The 22,240-nt window shown below is 41.7% G+C and overlaps 1 protein-coding gene and 1 pseudogene across 1 annotated transcript; both read left to right on the top strand.

The window, feature by feature from the left end:
- Positions 1-11,442: 11,442 nt before the first annotated feature.
- On the top strand, positions 11,443-19,290 carry si:dkey-266f7.9 (uncharacterized protein LOC100006223 homolog). Its single transcript, XM_041243129.1, has 4 exons — positions 11,443-11,687; positions 16,402-16,476; positions 17,141-17,252; positions 18,058-19,290. The coding sequence occupies exons 3-4, from the start codon at positions 17,188-17,190 to the stop codon at positions 18,896-18,898; spliced, it is 906 nt and encodes a 301-aa protein (XP_041099063.1). The 5' UTR covers positions 11,443-11,687; positions 16,402-16,476; positions 17,141-17,187; the 3' UTR covers positions 18,899-19,290.
- On the top strand, positions 12,550-14,173 carry LOC121309935 (annotated as a pseudogene).
- Positions 19,291-22,240: the final 2,950 nt, after the last annotated feature.

Genomic DNA, 22,240 nt, shown 5'->3' with positions numbered 1-22,240 from the left:
GACACAAATTAAATTGCAGAGTATAGAGGAGAGCAATACGATTACTTCTAGGGTTAAAGGGCATGTCATACAAAGGTAGACTGAAAGAGCTGAATCTGCACAGCCTAGAAAGAAGGAGAGCCAGAGGCGACTCAATAGAGTTATTTAAAATTGTCAAGGGGTTTAACAAAGTAACTGCTGGGAATGATTTTCCACAGGACACGGAGAACAGGACCAGGGGCCCCGGGTGGAAGCTGAAGAAGGGCATTTTCAGAATCGAGGGGTGAAGGAGCTTTTTCACAGAAAGGGTGCTGAACCACTAGAACAGGCTGTCGGACAGAGCTGTTGAAGCAGAGACTATTGGATCCTTCACGAATAGATTGGATGTTGTCCTGAACAATACTGTATAATCCTCTGTGTCCACAATACAACCTTCAGCTAGCCTCTTTGAGGAAGGGCTCGCCGTCCAGCCACAGATTCCCAGAGGTTTCATTTCCCCTACTGACCTGAGGGGATTTTTATTCTAACAGACCACGCAGGTACCAAAGTGAGTGAGCACAGGTGGTCCGAATGGCCTTTTCTCATTCTTGAATTTCTTATTCTTTTGTAAATTTCTTTTGTAAATTTCCCAAAAACAAGCATTGAGAACATTGAAGGTGCCACAACACAAAGAGCACTTGTATTTCAACTTTTGTTCAGTGAAGTTCAACAGTATAGAGTTACTGTGTTGCTGTTTTCTGTTCTTTTCACGTTGCAGAACCACAGAATACACCCTGAGAACACAGCAAAGCCAAGCAAAGGCACAGCTGTGAGTAGTGTGGGGAAGAAGAGAACGTCCAAACACTTAAATATGTATTTATTAAAAAAAAAACAATGGTAATCCAGCCCCTCTTCCAGCAATGGTATGATGGGGTAAATATGGCGGGTTTTCAGTTCCAAACAACGATACAGTAATTCCAGACGTCCCCCTCTGTGCACGGGAAAGTGCTCCAGGACAGGTGGTGCTGTGCAGCGCTGTGTTGTGCAGTGCTGTGCTGTGCTGTGCTGTGCTGTGCAGTGCTGTGCTGTGCTGTGCTGTGCTGTGCTGTGCTGTGCTGTGCTGCTGTGCTGTGCTGTGCTGTGCTGTGTGATGTGCTGTGCTGTGTGCTGTGCAGTGCTGCGATGTGCTGTGCTGTGTTGTGCTGTGCAGTGCTGTGCTGTGCTGTGCTGTGTGCTGTGCTGTGCTGTGCTGTGCTGTGCTGTGCTGTGCAGTGCTGTGCTGTGCTGTGCTGTGCTGTGCTGTGCGATGTGCTGTGCTGTGTGCTGTGCTGTGTGTGTTGTGCTGTGCTGTGCTGTGCTGTGCTGTGCTGTGCTGCTGTGCTGTGCTGTGCAGTGCTGCGATGTGCTGTGCTGTTGTGCAGTGTTGTGATGTGCTTTGCCACGCTCTATCCAATCAGTGCCCTTCAGCTGATCACATTAGCAGTCTTGCAATTACCATAGAGTCGGGCCATCTCTGTGAAAGCTTACCACCAACCTTACAAAGCGCCCTTTCTGTTATAGAGCTAGACCAGCCGCTCAGATTCCATCTCTCCTTGTCACACAGCCCCACGGTTGAAAACACGACTTTATATAAGTCTGATAATAATCTAAGCAGAAACCGCAACAATTAGCAATACAAAAGACACATACATACCTGTAACAGAACGCTACACAGATAAGAAACGAAATATTCCGAAAATATTGTGATAACCTGTCAGGCAAAAATTGTCCCGGTTTGTTTTCAATAAGAGTCAACAACTTGAGCAAACCCTGTAACATTAAATCAACAGCACTCCTTCTCATATCTCTCTCGCTAGTGTTACAACCTGGATAGACGACGGAGTGGTAAGGTTCAAAGTACAGAGTGCTGGAAACATGTGGGGATCAAAAGACCTCGTAACAAACAAACTCGTGGGAAAGTTTACCACAGTATTTGCACAGTAACTTTGCAGTTTTACCGTGCTTCTCCCATTGCTATATTATGCATTAGGAGGCTGTGTGGTCCAGTGGTTGAAGAAACGGGCTTGTAATCAGGTGGTTCAAATCCCAGCTCAGCCGCTGACTCGCTGTGTCACCCCGAGCAAGTCACTGAACCTCCTTGTGCTGCATCTTTGGGGTGAGACGTTGTTGTAAGTGACTCTGCAGCTGATGCATGGTTCACACACCCTAATCTCGTATCTTGTAAAGCGCTTTGTGATGGGGGTCCACTATGAAAGGCGCTATATAAAAAAAATATATATTATTTACCGTGGTTTGTAAGGCTTTTAAATATACTTTACCACACCTCTCTGGGCTACGATGTTTACTCACACTTTCACTCTGCTTACACTTTTGTTATGCTTTTACTATGGGGAAACCTGTACAAGGGGAGATAGTTTTACTTCAAAATGCAGTACATGCATATGAAAGATGACCTTGTGTGAAATCTCTAAAGCTGTATCACTGTGCTTGAGCGAGACTATAAACATGCTTTTGCTCCTTTGTCATCTTGATAAGACGTGCATGTTTCTCACGGGTGTGTAAGCTTTCTTTTGTAGTGAGATCAAGAAGTTTTTTGCACGCCAGGTATTTCATTTCACTGAATTGAAATATGCACTGAAACAAACGAATTGGTCCAAAAAGAGCTCATTCCATGTGACGTGCCACATGGTTCTGTGCTACAGTACATAAGACCCAGAACAGCAATTGGCTGCTGAACGACGGGTCAGTGAAGAAGCTCGACGGTGGGGTCTGTTGGTGTCCAATCACATTTCATTGTGTTCATTGAGTCTGAGTTAACTAACTGTCTTGATGCTGCATAAATTCCATCGCCTTACAACTATTCAAATAGTTTTCTGATCTTAATGGGTTTTAATGTAACTTTAAAATTGCTGCTTTTGTGTTATTATGTGCATACTGTTATTTAAATGGTCTGATTGAGGCAGTTGTATGCGTGACACGCTATACAAATCCATCTTTTTTTTCTGCTATGTAATGCTTTGCGATACTTTTGTATAAAAAAAAATGCACTCAATAAGTAAAAATGCTTCTATAACAGATCCAAACATTGTGGTCCACCTTTGCAAAAAAAAAAAACTAAGAGCAGCAAACCAGACTGAAGCACAAGAAAAGAAAATGAATTGAAAAGTGATTCATAGTGTACATAAAACCCCCTTGCATGTAATAAAGCGTAATGGAATGACACATTCGGCAAATTAGATCATTGCAAAAAATGGCAGCGATTGGAAGAGGGTCTTGAGTTAGGAGTGAGCGCGGTTAAGATTGGAATTCTGCATTTGCAAATAACTTACTAAAATTGTTTTAATAACCGTAGATAAGGGTGAGATTCGCCCCTGGCACACTACAGCAGTGTCACGTCCTTTCTGCTGCATTCACTGTTGTTTGTGTCATTAATTAATTGTGCCTGTGGCGTATCCACCACTAGGGGTAGAAAGACTACTTATTTGCCAGGGTCAAATCCTTCGGGTAGAAATAGCTAACTGCCTGCCACCTTAAAAAAAAATATTAATAAATGATGTATTTGATAATGTCTGGTTCTTAGTTTTGTACGTACGGTTTTGAAATTGCTTTAAAACTGGTTGAACATTTTTCAAACTATATGTTCTAAAATGGAATGGATTCGGACCGTAGCTCGCCCGTTGACTACTCCTGGTCTGTACCGTGTGGTATAGACCGATCTAGCTCCATTCTGATTGTCCAAGCACACCTTGTTAGAAAGCGTTGTTGTTCCACAGCTGGGTTCGCTGAAAAAGCTTTTTTGACTCCAAAAACTTTAACATCCTCCTTACTTAACAGTTTAACTCATTACTGAAAAAAAAGATCCTGAAAATAACTGGAGCTTTCTTTTGTTGTTTTATTTCTGTTTAGACCTGTCTTGAGTGATTTGTATGTCTGTTCAATCTCTGTTTGTTTGCAGTGAAGCAGTGAGCAAGTTGTGTCAAGCTGTGCGCAAAGAATTACGCACAGTGGAGTTTCATCAGTTCTGGAGGGTGTGGGTGCTTTATTAGGAAGAAACATGTTCTCAATATGAACCAACACACTATGAAGCACTGCAGATTCAAAAATACCTTTTATAACATGCATGGGGGCTTCCCATCCGAATGATGGATCAAAGTCGGGTATAATCAATCAATGTGCTGTAACGGGCATGGCTGGTCTCACTCAATATGTTTTGGGGAACGAGCCCCAGGAAAGGTCCTTACCCTTTCTGATGGTATTAAGTAGGTGGCTTGACTCTGTCCAGCTGCTGGGAATAAGCCTGCACACACTCATTTGCTACTGCCTGTTCCACATGGTCTATCTGCACTATAGACTGTTGAGTTATACAGGACTACTGCAGATGCTCTTGTTCCACTTGCCTGCTATTAAACATGTGTTTGGGGCTGATTGACTGGCCTGTCCTTATTATAAGTTTTAGTCTGAAAAGAATAGCAAAGCTTTGCTTCTTCTCTGGGAATTTCTACAGCGCTTGTAACTCAAACGTAGGTGTGAGTGAGCTGTGCCAAGCCGTGCGCAAAGCGTTACGCGCAATGGAGCTTCTCCAAATCTTGAAGGAGTGGATACATTATTAAGAAGACATGTTATGCCAATATGAAGCACGAACATCCTGAAGGGTATTACAGGGTATTACTGATTTGGAAGCCTTTGAAAGCCTTTTAATTGCGCAAACAGGCGCCTGGGGAGGGGTTCCTCTCCAAATAATAATGGGAAAGAATAACCAACTCCCAACGCAATGATCTGTTATTATCTTATTAAAGTAAGGTCTGCACATTTCAGGAAGATGACTTCACCCTGCAAACTGCATGTTCTAGCAAAGCACCAGTGAATCAGGGTCCAGGTCATTGGTGCACAGAGCTGTTCACAGAGTGCTTTGGTTACTTCTGAGCAAACCTTTGTTGCTAAGGTGTTTCTTGAGCTTGTTCCTTTCATGTTTCAAAACGTGTGGGAATGTTTTCTCCTTTCCCCACAGGGCACGATATGACAGAACAGGTTTTATAATCTAGTGCTCAGCTTTGTTTGTACAGTGTCAGGTGGGTACCCTGTGATGTGTTTTCCCACAGTCTTTACCTCCACCCTTGCATAGCTGTGGTGAGGATGGAGGTGAGCTGATTGATTAATGTTCACTGAGCTCTATTGACCTCACAATGCATTCCCTTTGTTTGCAAACTTTCAAAAACAACTCAGCTGCCTTTTTAAAGGTACAACTATCATTCCGCTACAGAACAATATAACTGCCTAGTCAGGGTTTCTTATTGCTAGACTGGTGTGTTCATTCAGAACTGAATCTATTCAGCCTGGTGCAAATAAGAATTAGGGAGGAGACATGATTGAAATGATTAAAAATGTTTTAAAGAGCTGGCATTTACCCTAATCAGTATTTTAGTTACAGAACAGATACCAGGACCAGAGAGCACAGTTGGAAATTAAGTGGTGACAGACGTAGGACAGAGGGAAGGAGACTCTTCATCACACAGAGAGTGCTGGGGGGGGGTGGAGTGGGCTTCCTAGTCATGCTGTTCAGGTGGAATCACTTGGATACATTAGCCCCAGCTTGACACAGTTCTGAGATCAATCAGCTACTAGGAATCAGAGAGAGCATAGATGGACCAAATGGCTTGCGTTCATTTTATATATATATATATATATATATATATATATATATATATATATATATATATATATATATATATATATATATATATATATCGTGGCAGATTAGGGGGGAGGAGATTCATTGGGAAAACTACATTTCCCAGAATGCCCTGGGAGTGAGCCAGGAGGTGCACCTGGCTGTAAGTTTAACAAGGGACATGCAGGCAGATTGTTCCATAATTTCGGAGCTCTACAAGAAAAAGCCCTCCCTCCTCCTGTGTTGCTTTTGTTGACCCTCGGAATAACCAGCAGCCCCGCATCCTGTGATCTCAGAGTGCGGTTTGGAAGATGCAGGGTCAGTAACTCCTGCAAATAACTCAGTGCTAATCCATTCAGGGCCTTGTAAGTTAACAATAAAATTTCAACATTGAAACAGGGGCCTAAATCTAGGCCAGCCCTGGGCTGCCTTTTCTTTTTCGGCGCGTTCATATATGAGAAGAGGTGGCCCTGAAACAGCCCTGGGACTCCTTAAATCGCAAGTGTGAATGGGGTCTCAGATCTAGGAGAATTAAAACTGCAGGAAAGCCATAGTCAGAGCTTATCAAAAGATCCTGTTCTTGTGTTCTTATTTTGTGATATGCACAATATGAAGATTTGAATGAATAGGCATTGTGGATGCATACATTCTGCAGGTCTGTACTGCTTTGATTGCATGAAATAGACACAGGGGTATTAAAAAAACATACATAGGGTACCAGATGATGTAGTTGCCTGATTCACTCGCCTGTCTGCTTTTTGCCTCTGGGTGCCTGAGTTACCGTGCTGTTTAAACACTTTGAAAGTCTTTTCAATGCCTACAGTTGTCTATATATTTGTATTATTGGTTTTAATACAGGAGTCTTCTGGTACCTGTGGTTTCCTTTTGGTCTGTAAGCCCTTTGGAATAACTTTGTATTCGTGGCAGAGAGAAAGGAAAGCATTGTGTGAGATGTATTGTACAGCTATGGCCAAAAAGGTTTGCATTGCCCTATAGAATGAACTCACTGTGCCTCAGAAACCTGGTGAATAGTGTTATACAAACATATTGAATTACATATCGCTTTGTAGTTTTCCATAGACTTAACGAAAAACTGACAAAAATTGAAAAATGTGGCATTCCTTGTGAAATCCAACGTGAAATACTGTACTACTATTAGGGCTTCTAGTAGACTTTTGCAATATCATTTTGTAGTTTCTTTTATTGCACGATGTTAAATAAAAGATCTAAATTAGGCTAATATGATGCATCATTTTTTAATTATGCCTCTATCCTAAAATTCTAGGTGAAGCAAAACCTTTGGCCAAAGCTGTAGGTATCTTCTTACAGATGCTGTAGATATACCTGTGACCCCTGAATCGGTACACAGCAATACTTTTTATAAGTTAAATGTGAGACTGCATGCAAAACAAAGCAGTGGTCTGCAGTTTTAGTGTCTGTATTGAAAACCCTACTAATAAAACGCGTTAGTAAGTACTCCAGCAGCTTCGCCCTCTTTCCGATCGCCGTGTGTGAAGGATGTTTTTATCAAGCCCTCCAGAAGTGGCCCGGAGAGCTGTGCTGGGGGAAGCTATTGCTGAGCAGTGCAGTTCATTTAACGATGGAGGGCAACAGAGCGGAAGAAAACTCAAGAAAAGCAGGTGGTGAATCTTATTTGACCAAAACCTGTTTTAATCCAAAGACTTGCACAGTCCAATGGGACAACCGTTGTCAGTTTCTCATGTAATTTAAGGTATCGAGTGGATTCAACATCATGAAGGATGAGGAGCAATTGTTTGTTAATTATTTGATGTGTAATACCATATATCATGTTTTAAAATACAAATACATGTTTACTTTAAGTGTTTCTATCAAAATTGGACATTCGGGACTGTGACAGAAATTGATTCTTGGTGGTAAATCTCCTGTGAGGGCGCTAAGTAAAGGGAACAGAGTACCCTGGACCGGGTGGCCTGACAGTTAATTCCCAGGGTTGAAAGGAAGTCGGTCATCCAGAAAGGGGGCGGAGCTCCGGTGCACTAACTCACCGACCCGGAAGGGAAACGATGTGGCAGCCGCGGATTGGAGGAGGGGTCACGAGTGACGGTACAAATAGGGGACAGAGCGACGTGATCTGTTCCTTCGTTTGTGGTTAAGGAGACAACCAGGAAGGAACTGTGTTTGTATATCGTACATGAGCGTTTGGTTTGTTTTGTCTCGTCTGTTACTTGTTATTATTAATAGATGGCTAACACGATTCGAAGTTGTCGCTGGAGGCCAGCACAAACCCAGGACATCACTACGCCTGTGTCATGATATATATTGTATTGCACCATGAGCACTGCAGCACACACCCAGGACTGGTGACCGGGTTTGTATACTTTGTGTGTAAATGAACTGTGTTTATTATTTGGGACTGCAAGCCCTTTATTTAAGAACAATGCAATGCACATTGCTGTGTATTACCTGGGATTGTTATCACCAGACCAGGGCTATAAAGAAACCTCCTTCCACTTTGGATTCTTGTTGTCTGCCTTTCATTGATCACAGCATCACAGTCCCTGTGAAAATATGTGTTTATACCGAACCAGCTGCCTGGAAAGGAACCAGTGAAACAGGTGCACCTACATTTCTTAAACGATTTTCTATCCAGTACAAAAAAGCAGTGTTTACCGATCAGTCCTCTTCTTTCAGTATAACAGGTTCACTAAATAAGCATTCAGGCTAGCCTGGGGATAGGTTACCCCCTCAGGGTTTTTTAGTTGGTGCTGTAGCAATGCTATTATAGTTTATTTCTGCACAGCACTGTGAAATAGCCACTTTCTACTTTTAAGTGTTTTTAACTATGTATGTAAGCTATGCTTCATTACACATTGCTATGCTTTCACTGTGTTTCAAACTTTTCTAAGGGAGAGAGCAGTGAGTCACTTAAAGTAAATATTGGTAGGTATGAAAGTTGACTTTTCTTGTGCATATCTTTGTTCTGTTTCACTTTTTCTCAGATGTAATGTTTAGTCTCCTACTTGCTGTTTGAATATTAAAAGCATTATATATCTCCCTTGCATCCAAACACTTCAGTTTTCTTTATTAAAGTTTTTTTTTTTTCTCTGAGCAGAGTGTGTTCTGTCCTGACCAGAGTGCGGAGCTCTGCAAGAACGCATCCCGTTTGACAAGAAATACAAGCACTGATAAACCCCTATTGTACAATAACTTCTTTCAAGCTTGATTTAAATAGCAGTTTGATATGATATCATTGCGATGGAGTTATTGATGTATTAAGATGTATTATTTAGAAGTTTTTTTTTTCAGGGGTGGGGTTAATTCCATCCATGAGAAATGTGACAGGGCTTTGATTGAATGATCAATCAAACCCCAGCCACAGGTGATACAAAGGGAGTCAAATCCCAAGGAGAGAGCGAGGAGAGCTTGGAGGGGTTCCAGTGAAGGAGATGCCCAGCCTGGACAATAAGGGACAAGGTTGCCCCAATGTTTTCTTGAAAGTTGCCTTGTGTTTTTGATATCTCCTCTCCTCCACTTTTGATAACTTGGCATTTTTTTGGTTTTTGTTTGCGAAAATTATGTGTAGATTCCATTTACATTTTGTTTTAAAAAGAGGTGTATTATTTATTAAAACATAAAAAAAAAAACACAACGCGACATACAGTGTGTCTTGACAAGAGAGAGGGAGAGATAGCTTATCCAGTATAATTAGGTTAAGGTCAAGTAGTGAAAGGAGAGGTTGAGCATAGGAGAGTGGATCCGCTCCAGGCATCATCTTAATTTTGATTAGATTAGTTTTGTTTTGTCGTATTCTTTTTCTGAGTGCTGAAAATAACTACGTGCACAACACTTGAACTGTAGCATTGTCTCTGCCTCTCTCCTCACACCTGCACTTGTTACACTTGCACTGTGAGAGATGTTCTGGAGTGAATCTTCCTGTGATGCTGCAGGGAAGAGAACAACGCCAAAATTTGAATCCTCTATATAAGTCTTTATTGCTCACACCATTCTCATGCTTGACCTAATTAAATAGGCTTGTTGAATGAAAGCCACCTGATTTCAAATCATGACATGTTCTCTAAAAATACCAGCATTTAAAAAATACCAATTCAGTCATTCAGGACAAACCCTGCAACACCGAATTTTGAGTTTAATGGTCGTGCCGGGCTGTACAGTATTGAAAAACGAACGGCGAGCGTGGGCTCTTATTAACTTGTTGCCATTGAAACTGAGCGGTAATATGAATAAGCCAGTCTCTATTTCGACTGGGCACGGTCGTGTGTTTCTTGTAAACACTGCTGAGGTTTCTGTAACACTGCAGGTGTAGGCGTGGAGCGAGTTTGAGGAAAAGCAGATCTTAACATTATCCGCTTGCTTAAATATTACACGATGCGGTTTCTAAGCAGAAAAGTGAAACCACGCAGGAAGTGCTGTGAGACACCTTTTCCTGTTGTGCTGTTATAGCACAGGGCAGCCAGCCAGGACCGCACTCATTCTACAGTCCTATATGGTCCCCTAGAACTGTTTATCATGGTAACTGTGCATGGTAATTTTGCAATGTTTTTTTCCCATTATGATAATACCATGGTTTGTTTTCTAGTATGCTTAACCATGCCTCTCTGGGCTTTGCAATGCTTTGCCATCCTTTGCTTTATTATACTTTTTACTCTGGGTAAATAATGGACTCTCTCTTCATCATCTCATGTGTTCATTTTAATAGATTCCTGACTTTTATATAAGCTGACTGAATCAGTGAAATGCATTTAAGGATCATGTGACAGACAGCAGAGTGGTGATGCCCCCAGACCAGGAAGCTGACAGAGACAAGCACTGCAGCTTGATTATTATTAATTATTAATGTTTTATCAATGATTTCTAAATATATAATATATGCATAATACCTGTGTTATAAAAAGAATAATATAATAATAATAATATCTTTATTTTTATATAGCGCCTTTCATAGTGGACCACCATCACGAAGCGCTTTACAGAGGCAGGCTGTGAACTGTGCATTATATGCAGAGTCACTTCCAATAGGACATTGATTTAGCATCTCACCCGCAGGACGGAGCACAAGGAGGTGAAGTGACTTGCTCAGGGTCACACAGTGAGTCAGTCAGTGGCACTGGAGGGATCTGAACTGGATTTGAACTGCCTCCTTAAATGTGTTAATAAAGCATTATAGAGGGTTTATAACCATATAACAGCCATAGACGGAATTACAGTTTTATAAAGGGGACAGTTTTTAGACACCCTATTGTACTTTGGGATGTTTAAACGTAATTCCATCTATGGCTATTGCATGGTTATAAACCATACGCAATGCTTTATTAATACTCTATAATATAGTTATTACACGGCTATTATACATTTATAACACAGTAATAAGCAGCACATTAATATAAAGTGTTACCGCAAGTCTAACTTGCTTTCTGTATTCGACTTGCTTACATTTGCAACATGCAAACAGGCTGAATACACCCAGCTCAATTGTTATCCATAGTCCCACCAGTTACAAAGAGATCTCGGTTTTACAGAGAAAGCCTGACACCACAGGTGGAGGACCTCTGACACGTAGAGTCGGCTACGTCGCTGTTGTTTTTTTGCAATTTAATACAGCTAAATAGTTTACCTATTCATGGGTAAATAATAAATCTATCAAAGAAACATGACAAGAATGTTGATTTTCTGTTAACAGCCTTCTTGTGTGTCCTGGAATAGTGCGATTTACACACTGCAGCTCGTATATGCTTGTGAAGGAGGAGAGGACAACACTGATTGGCTGTGATGACAGTCACGTATCACTTCCTAGCTCCCACCTACTCATAATTCCAGTTCTGTGTCACAGTAATGTTGAAACCATTATACTTCCTCTGTGAACCAGACACTTTAACACACATCAGGCAACTGGCAACTTCAGGAAATAAAGAAACACCGCTTGCAGCAGCCGGAAAAGACTGAGATTAGACTGTAATAGAAACCGGAACATTTCAAACAAGGCCCCGGCAATGAACACTCTACTATACTAGTGTAAAGAATACTAGAAAGAGATTGACTGCAAGGCTGCCGTTCAACTGAGGTAGGCTCTATTGATAAGAAAAGGCTTTTGAATTTAAGAAATGCATTTCTTTCACCTTCTTGTTGTCCGGTCAGTATCATCATATCACGCTGGGTCTTTTGCAGGTTTCAGATCTGCTGCATGGATGCATATTGTTCAAAACCGTTGAGCACAACGTTACCCCAGGTTTTCCTGCACGTTTAAATCTGTGTTTTTTGCTGCAGTTAGGATTTCAATGGTAACTTGAATTGAGCCTTTTTCCATTCACGGCCCTGTTTTAAAGACTTTAGAAGGGTAACAATGTGAGTGTTGCATTACTGTGCATTACTGTAGAGAGCAAGTGCACACATTTATTAAAATCATTGAAAACTCATTAGAGTTACAAGCATTTCAGACTTCCAAACAACCCCCATTCCCATTCATAACTCTGAGGCTGTAGTGTAATTTGAAAGTGGTCTAGTGTTTACAGCAGTACAGAATGTATAAGAACATTTATTAGTGTATTACTATCTTCATTTGGCCTTGTTTGGGCTTTATGTTCAATATACACAGTGCTCTGGGTCTTCTACAAGGCTCTATAAGTCAAAATGTGTTGTTAACATTGAAACACTTGTTTTCCTTTTCTGTGGCGCCCCCATGTGGTCACTTTTGGTCCTATGAAACAGAAATAATACAAGATAATGGACATTTATGCAGTAAACACAAAAACACATTTAACATAACAGTGGAAATCATCCATAACTATTAAAAACTCAATAGGGATGACTTTACAAATACTAAAAGAAACTTAATAAATCCAATGCAGAGCGTTGACTGGAACTCTTCTATGTTGGAAGGAGTTTGGCTTCCCATGCCTGATTGATAAAGTGTGAATAGTCTCTTAATGGTCACAGTAAGTGAAGTGGGTGGGGTTAATTATTCATGAATGGGACCTGTCCGAGGTGTGAATGACAACTTAGCAGAAGTCATGGAGACAAGAAAAGAATAAAATAAAAATAAATCAATTTAACACATTGACAAAAACCTTTCTCATTGAATCATCTTTTAGTATTTCTCAACTGTGCAAATGAAATCTTTTTCAGCCTCTACGAGAACCCCTCATCCTACCCAAGACTCCCGTCTTTGATTTCAGAAATGCCAACTAAAAGAATGGGTAGCTGGCAATAAAGAAACAATTGAAACAGTTACGGAAATATTTGAGCAGGGAGCTGAAATCGTTGCTAGCGTAGTGGGAGAGTTATTCCCAATCTTCCAGATCGCTGCTCCGATTGTGAAACTCGCCCATGACAATGTTGAAAGCACCGAAGCAGAGTACATGAAGGAGCAGTTCCAGAAAGTTAGGGACAAGTTAGACGTAGTTTTTGAAGAGATCACCAGCATCAACAACGAGATTAAGAAAAGCGGGAGGGACCAGCAATACTTCGGAGTTGAAGAAAACCTGACAAACCAGTTTCGGAAGTTTATGGACATCCTAAACGCTAAACCAAAGTTCAAGGAGGTCAAGAAAAGGCTGTTCCTGGACTTCTTCAACAGGACGGGTAAGGAGCAAAATCTTGAAATTCTCTACAGTGCCGTGATGGGCACAGGACTGTTTACAGAACCCATTCTTGAAATAGCCCTGAATTACGAGGAGAAGAACCGTCGTGTCATGGAAGATTTCTGCGCTCGCCTTAAACAGCTCTTCTGTATCGGCTTGATTGCGCTGATCAGTCACTCAGCCCTTCTTGACGAAGACACAGAGGAATTAGGAAGGCAGTGGAGGGAGAAGATGGAGGCCGTTGAGACCGAAATGAAATCAGTCATAGAGGACTGCAAAGATTTCGTAGGGCAAGCGTCGTAAAGAAAAGAACGACAGAACCAACCAGGAATTCCCGCAGTACATATTCAGTTTCTTAGTGAAGAAATATGATTGGTTGAAATGGTCGGTACGGGTGTACAACCATTCTGGAAATTTCTTTCATAACTGGAGAGCTGGTAAAGTCCATGGTGTCAGTGGAGAAAGCTACTTTTCACCGATGTTGTCGTGTCCTACAGTGTCAGACCAGAACCTGTAGATAAAGTGCAAATTCAGCAGTTGATGGAAAGACTAAAGAAGAGAACGTGAAGGAGGTAGCTGAGGAAGACAAATGCCTTTATGCGTTGTGCATGCTGTCAGTCATTACAGAGAGGTGTCCAAATCAAAGAGCTTCACTGATGAATGTCACTAGTTCAGCAGCCATAAAAGCCTTACAATATATATTACTTCCTAGGGGTAGAACGACTATTAATTTGTCAAACTGTCTACTAGGTCAAAATGTCCTAATAAATCTTGTGTCTGGTGATGTGTGTTACTGAGAAAGTACTGTTTTGTAACACTTTGCTGTCTATGAACATAAGAACATGTATGAATGAGAGGAGGCCATTATACCAATCTAAGCTTGACAGGAAAAGCAGTGATTGGTACTCAAAGGTGAACCAATGCATCTAGCTTCAGGGGGGTTGAATTATTTTAAAGAAAATTAATGGAAAACATTTAGAATGGTTTTTTAAAATGTTTTTGGGGAGAATATATATATATATATATATATATATATATATATATATATATATATATATATATATATATATATAGCCAACAGTGTAATTCTCTAAAGCAACACCATTCTAGTGTTTCCAAGAAGAACTGAAACTGTGAGCTGCCTTCCTTTTCCTGCAGCATGAAAAACTCCACCTTCTTTTTAAAGAAATGTTATGAAAAGGCACCATTCGAAAATCAAATATGCGTTCAAGATGTCGTGTGCGTGAGACCTACGAGATCATGTTTGATTGTTTGCTCTTAACCCTTTGCAGACCAGGTCTGACGTTATGATTTTCCCTTTCCAGTGTGTTGTCAGACCCTGTCCGACGTCATCAAAAAGACGTCAAGCACAGGCCTCTAGTCGTTTTTTCTCTGGAAAAAGTTGAGAAAACTTTTCAATGGCCAAGTGAGACCGATAGGAGCTGAATGAAGCAGCAAAAAAAGGGGTATATCTGAGCAACACACAGCCCCATGCACCACAGAGATAACACGGACACAAAACAAAGGAGGTAGCTGCTTCTGCACCCAGCCCTCAAAGAACATCACAGACATTTGCAGAGCTTTTTGAGATGTTATAGTGATAAAATAATGACTTGGATCGCATTACTGAGGTGTTTGGTGATAAAACGAGTGATCAGGAGAGGATTTATCAGTATGCACGTCTATAAAGAGGTATGTGAAAAATACAGCGAATGCACTGCCTTTTAAACCTGTTTTGCTCAGAAAAAAAATAAAAAATTAAACAGTGTGTGAAAATAAATTGGACCCGACGAGCCAGACGAGCACTGAATAAACGAACTGCAAAGGGTTAATATGCACGTTGGGGTTTTCTTTGACTTTAAGATAAAAACAACACAAGTATCGCACCATTTTGTCCAAAGGTGAATGCTCTTATGAAACTGAGCATATGCCTTTCTATTCTGTCTCATTAATGACTGAAAAGAACAGGACCTGCACCCCCTTGATAAGTCAGCCTGACTCTGTTTAACATTGCCTTTACTTAGCTACAAAGGATATCAATGGCCTTGGCTGGTGTTGATTAGATTGTATGTTTAATGCACAGGTGTTAAGGCTCCCAGTCCCAGCACATGGCACACAGCATTCAGACTGATTGGTGAGTGTTTCGGTCAATGTTTCAATATGGCTCATTCCCACCAGAGCGGACTGTGTAACTGGAATAAGGTTCTCTCTGGCAGAAAGCTGACAGAAAAAGACAGAAAGCTGTAGATCGTATACGATTTTTTAGTTCTTTTTCTCCCTCTCCTGTAATGTTAGTTTTAGCTCAGGCCATAATCTCTATATGAATCTTCGACTTTGACATCTCATCACACGCTGGCGTTGTCCAATCAAAGGAGTCGAAGGCTGAATCTGGTGTAAAAATGACAGAGCTCTGCCCAATCACAAGTAGATATGTGTTTGACTGTGTGGCAGAGCACAGCTTTGCTCTTTAGAAATTGGCAGGGATGGGGTTAAATTCCCCTACCTGCCTTGGTTCATTGTGTTCAGGTGGCTGGGGTTGATTAGATGATTAGTTTAATTAACAATCAATCAGAGCCCAGCCACCTGACATAAAAGGAGGCCTTTGCTTTTCATTCCCATGTTAAAAAAAAAAAATAAATAAATAAATAATAAAACAAAATACTGCTCTGAGCCTCTAGGTGGCGCTATCCCACTTCTCTGACACCAAATGTGGCAGGCTGGTGAGTGGATAGAGGCCCAGAGACAGTCTGGAGTTCAAAAAAATAACTATTTTATTATAAACACAAAAATGAAAGGGCACAAGGGCCAAAACAAAGCAATTTAAACACAAAATAAACAAAATAAAGCAAAAATACACTCACAAAAATAAAGGTTTCCAGGCTGGGCAATGCCTTCACTGGATTCAAAACACTCAAAAATCACAAACACCAAAACACCAACCTGCTTCCTCAGCTCCCTCCTCCCAAATGAAAAGCAAAGGCCTCCTTTTATGTCAGGTGGCTGGGCACTGATTGATCGTTAATTAAACTAATCATCTAATCAACCCCAGCCACCTGAACACAATGAACCAAGGCAGGTAGGGGAATTTAACCCCATCCCTGCCAATTTCTAAAGAGCAGAGCTGTGCTCTGCCACAGACTGATTTTTTTTAAGTGTGCTTAGGTGGACAGCTAACCAAACAATATCTCTCTCCCACAGCTCCTCATTATATAAGCTGATAAGTTCCTGCATCTCCCAAAGGGATTTCCTGTGAGGACGCTAGCTTGCAGTCAGGTAATACCGTCTTTATATATTTGTGTTTAGCAAAGCGATACAAGCGAGCCTCTTATATTAAAGACGTTTAAATTCAGTTATGCACAGTTTTATATTTTTTCACTTCAAGTAGTGCAGAAAAACCTTTGACCAGTACAGTTTATCAGTAGATACATATTTCCTTATTACAGCAGTTCAAAATAATATGTGTGTGATAAAGACAATGGTATATCATGCCAAAACTGGCAAAAACATGTTTTCTACTTTATTTCAATTTAAAAACAAATTTAAATATATTGAAAGCTACTTATGAATACATTTAAAATACAGTTAAAAACTGACAGTTTAGTAGCAATGGCACGCAAAGTTATAATTAGTATTTTTAACAATAAGCAATCAATAGTCATTTTCACTACAGGAGATTTAAGCCATTTGAGATTGAAGTATTTCTTGGTAATGTTGGTAAATTCCTTTACTTGACGTCACAGCTTATATATTACCAGCTGAGATAAAATTAAAAGACCTGGCAATTTAATACACGTTGTTGTAATTATAAGTAACATTCACACCTGGTATTTAGTGCAAGTAAAAACACGATTCCTAGTATTCCTAGTGTGTTGGTTTTGTTCATACGGGACTGTAAAAGAAGACGTTTTGGATGCTTGTCTGTTTCCCTGTGCCTCAGTTTCAGTGTAGCTCTACTGAGTCAACACGGACCCTGAAGACTCGGCTATGGACTCCAGTGGGGTATTGTGGAACACTAAGAAACTCACTTTCAAGATAGGCATATGCATTGTGTAAGTATGCTTAACCTTTTCACTGCCAAATGAAATAGCATGCAACCCCTCCTGGTGTCCCAGTATTGATAGAAACCAAGGAAACACGATTCAGACAAGACCTGAGAAACGCAGAGCTGCTAAAGCGTTTCCGACAAAGAGGTGTGTGAAAAATACAGCGAGCAAGGGGTGGGGCTTGGCTGGAGATGCAGTACTGAGTGTCCTTTGCTATACAATGCCTTTTAAACCTGTTTTACTCTGAACATTTTTAAAACAGTGCGTGTAAAATAAACAGCGCGCGTGAAAAGGAATTCGACCAGACGCGGCTGACGAGCGCTGAATAAATGGACCGCAAAAGGGTTAAAAAGTCACGGGGGCTGTAGACAATTGGTTGCAAATTATATCTACCTGCAAAATTAATTTATTCATGTTCTGAAATGTCATGTATATGTTAACGGATTGCAACCTCACCTGCACTTCTGTCCGTCTGAAACCGCTTCACAATTTCTGTTTTAATTGAAGTAGCTGAACTCAATTAAAACACTGCCCTTGCTAGTTCACTACTAATCTAGCAAACAAAAGCATTACCACGGTAACTGCTTTTTGCATTAAACATTAAGTTGTGATCTATTTCTTGTGATGCAAACAGAATGAGTGCTGGGTTTTCAGTAAATCTGTAATTACCTTTTAACGTAAGTGACCTACCATAAGTGATCTACCAGTTTCTGAGGTCAGCTTCCCCTTTTCTATCTGACTAGTCAACCGTTCTGTGCTAGCCCTACTATAAAGTGAAGAATGGTGACATGCTACACTGACTGTGTTCCAGATTCCTATCAATAGGCATTCAGGGGGCTAATCAGCGGCCTGGCTTTGACGACACACCTGCCCCTGAGTTCCTGCACCCTGATTGGATGGCTCAGGTCCCTGACTCCACCTCTCTTTCAGAAGTCTCCCTCGCCGGGACTCACAACACAATGGCCTTCTATGGGGGTAGACTTGTGCAGTGCCAGGCCTGGCCTCTACGCCTGCAGCTGGAAGCCGGCGTGCGATTCCTCGACATCCGCGTCCGCTACACAGGCGAAACTCTGATGCTACATCACGGGCCTATCTATCAGAGGGCCAATTTCGACCTAGTTGTTCAAGAAACAATACAGTTCTTAAAAGATCACCCAACGGAGACCATACTTATGAGAGTGAAAGAGGAATTCAGTACCACACACAACATATATGACGCCGTAGTACGCTATTTAAAAGATCATGGAGACTGGGAAGCGTGTTGGAACAGTAGGGCCATTCCTACAATGGGACAGGCCCGAGGGAAACTGATTGTCCTTCAGGATTTTTCCGGGAACGCCATTGGGATGAAATACAGCTCCCTGGACATAGGAGACGACTGGAAAGTGCCTACCTTGCTTCACATCAACCAAAAGTGGGACAGCGTTAAAAATCACTTGGACGCTGCCGAGGGCGGAAACAATAGCACTCTTTTTTTGACGTACAGCAGCGGCGCTGGTGTCCTGGCGTATCCCGACGATGTCGCCAAGCGCATCAACGCCAGGCTTTATGAATACCTGAACAATCTCAGAGGGCAGAAGAGGCGTTTTGCAATGATAGCCATAGATTTTCCTTCTGCTTGGTTAATAAAAATGATCATTGACTTCAACTGAGTCTTTGAGATGAAAAAACGTGCAGTTTTAGCAGAGAAGCTATAAATCTGGTTCTAAGAAAGCTCCGAATGCAATCTGGTGAATATCATTACACTTACAAAATGTACATTGATTTATTTAATAGACCTGGGACAGAAATAAATATATAAACAATTGATTAGGTACTCAAATGGCTCACTTAAATGCAAGGCTGTGGGGTGTACAGGTCGAGTCATACAGTCTGGGGAGATGGGTTTGAATGAGAAGTATTTGGTAATGTCTCTTGTACTGCTGTATACACTATATCCTGAGAGTTTAAAGTTATTAGCAAAGTGAGCAAATTGGACTCAATTAACTTATAGCATGAAATATTAATTCCTGCGTTAAGCAGAGACATTTTACATTTTGATTCAATTAAATATCATTTATTTTCATATATATATATATATATATATATATATATATATATATATATATATATATATATATATATATATATATATATATCTTTTTCCTTTTAAATTTCTGCATTGTTTCCAAAGATTTAAATGTCTTAAACGAAAAATAAAACACTGATGATTTTAAAGTCTAACGTGTCATTTTACCTGCCGCAGTTGAGCACTTTATACTTCTGGGTTTTTTTTTTTTTTTTCATACTGTGGAAAAATGTCAACCGTTACGGATACTTGTTTGTATTTATAACTGGGCACACCCCTAATAAAAAATACTTTTGGGACAAAAATATTTCCTTTTGAATGTTCAATACTAGTGGTGTGCTTAAGATTCTAAGTGTGTGATCATTAGTCTTTTTAACTACGCCCAGTCAACAATCACTCGTGATTATAACATTAAAAAGTAAGTAAGGGGAGTTCCAAAAAATATAGCGTTACCCGTCCCCACGTGTTGATACAGCTGTTTAAAAAAACGCACCTCTTTCCATTGCTAACATCCTAAAAGACAACCAAGATGCCTATCACTTAGCATAGGTAAGCATTGTGAGGCATGAGAGAAGTATGCTAAAGCACATTAAAATTAAACACAGTAAGCTGTGACGAATGCATTGTATGTCCATTGAAGAAGCATTTGGGAAACCTGCAAAATTACAGGGCAAATTCTCCGTGGTAAACTTTTATAAGGGTACCCCTCGGTTTTAGCGTATCAGTGTGAGGCGTTTTGCATGTTATAAGGGCTGATGTAATGGGCGTGCTTCTCATACTGATATTGTTTGTACAGTGTTTAGATAATAGTTCAATTCCGCTGGGGTCTGACTAGTGAGAGTCTGTACTACACTAAGAAGCATATGAGAAATGCAGTACTTTCACCTTTATTTGCAAAACATTTCTTCAGACAGGTTAATCAGGCATCAGCTAGAAAAGAAGTCGCTGGCATCTTTCTTTGAGTTGAGTGTGTGTTTTTATTATTATTACATTACTTCCCAGAACAGGTTGCAATGGGAAAATTCCCTCTAGTTTGCAATGTAAATACATGGGCCTGTAGTCATCAGCAAACTTGAGAACACTGGAGACTTACTGACATAGCTGGGTATAACTTTAATATCCTTTTAAAACTAGGTGAAATAGTGCTGTGATTGTCAAGGTTAACTGCTGAGGAAATGCACAGCGATGGGCAGCCCCCGGGGTGTGCCGGCGCACGGCGATGGGCAGCCCCCGGGGTGTGCCGGCGCACGGCGATGGGCAGCCCCCGGGGTGTGCCGGCGCACGGCGATGGGCAGCCCCCGGGGTGTGCCGGCGCACGGCGATGGGCAGCCCCCGGGGTGTGCCGGCGCACGGCGATGGGCAGCCCCCGGGGTGTGCCTGCGCACGGCGATGGGCAGCCCCCGGGGTGTGCCGGCGCACGGCGATGGGCAGCCCCCGGGGTGTGCCGGCGCACGGCGATGGGCAGCCCCCGGGGTGTGCCGGCGCACGGCGATGGGCAGCCCCCGGGGTGTGCCGGCGCACGGCGATGGGCAGCCCCCGGGGTGTGCCTGCGCACGGCGATGGGCAGCCCCCGGGGTGTGCCGGCGCACGGCGATGGGCAGCCCCCGGGGTGTGCCGGCGCACGGCGATGGGCAGCCCCCGGGGTGTGCCGGCGCACGGCGATGGGCAGCCCCCGGGGTGTGCCGGCGCACGGCGATGGGCAGCCCCCGGGGTGTGCCGGCGCACCATTTTTTTAAATACATAAATAACTATGACAACCTTCATATACCCACATATTCCGATACTCTCAAGAGTTTGTGTTTAAGGATGATTTAGCAATCCCTTCATATGACAAACTGCATCTCATTACAGATGCTGGTGATGTGATTCTTGAGACAAGTGTCCAAGCTTCCCCGTCCTGTTTCCTGACGCACTGCAATTGGAACGTGACATGGGAAGGCAGGATAACACTCTCTACACATTTGAAGCAAATGTTTAGTTCAGGCTTGTCCCAATACCATTCATTACAGATTCTGGGGGTTTGTCCTTAAATACTGGAATTAAACAAGCAGTCAATGAGTCCTGTCTTCTGGTTTAGCAGGCTGTTCTTGTAATTTTTCTGCGAAGCGATTTATACTGTAGTTTGAACTAGAGACAACGTACAGGAGGACCGGCAGGGCAAAGTGATTCCCTGGGTTTTGAAAGATTCTCTCAAAGACTGTCAACTCAACACACTCTGCTTTCATCATTTATTGGAAAAGTAGGAAATGTATTTAACAAAGGCACATATAAACTCCAACAAAGTGTATTGCTAAATCAGAAACTTGGCACAGCACAAGAACACACTAATCTAGCGCCCCGCACACCTGGGGGAAAAGACATTCAAGCAAAGGTAATTGTGGTGCAATATTGATTTAGATGGGTTTAACATTAGTCAGTCTTCTTACCTCTTATTAGTAGTAACAACTACTTTCTACATATGTCTTGGCCACTTTAATAGGACCTATAGCCAGCATCAGGTTGGGCCACAGTTTGCCCTGCTCACAGACTCCACAAGGTGATTCAGGGATCCATTCAACCAGTACCATTCTATATAAAATGGATTAGGCATTGTGTTTTTTTTTACTGTATATCATGTATTATGCATTTCTCTGTATTTGAAGTTTTATGGATTTTCTTGTATCTTGTAAAGCGCTTTGTGATGGTGGTCCACTATGAAAGGCGCTATATAAAACAAAGATTGATTGATTGATTGATAAATGGTGCAGAGAGGCAGCAAGAGGACTGTGATGATCCCAAACCTGCTCACCAGGATGGAGGTCTGGGGATTGTGGTAGCCACGGAAGATTTCTCCGTCATGCTCCTCAAACCATTCCCTCACTATTCTGACAAGGGACAGAGGATATACAAGGAGAATACGCCCCACACCAGGGTGAGACCAAATCCA

This window comes from Polyodon spathula, unplaced genomic scaffold (genome assembly GCF_017654505.1).
Source record: "Polyodon spathula isolate WHYD16114869_AA unplaced genomic scaffold, ASM1765450v1 scaffolds_1585, whole genome shotgun sequence".
In the NCBI taxonomy this organism is placed as follows: Eukaryota; Metazoa; Chordata; class Actinopteri; order Acipenseriformes; family Polyodontidae; genus Polyodon; species Polyodon spathula.
Note: the sequence above shows the minus strand (reverse complement) of the source record. Positions and strands in the feature narration are given on the sequence as shown.

What these genes read in the sequence shown, in the direction of transcription:
- si:dkey-266f7.9 (XM_041243129.1), top strand. Translation starts at nt 17,188, where the DNA reads ATGGACTCCAGTGGGGTATTGTGGAACACTAAGAAACTCACTTTCAAG. An exon ending in AAGATAGGCATATGCATTGT is followed by an intron (nt 17,253 to 18,057) that starts GTAAGTATGCTT and finishes ACTGTGTTCCAG; the next exon opens with ATTCCTATCAATAGGCATTC.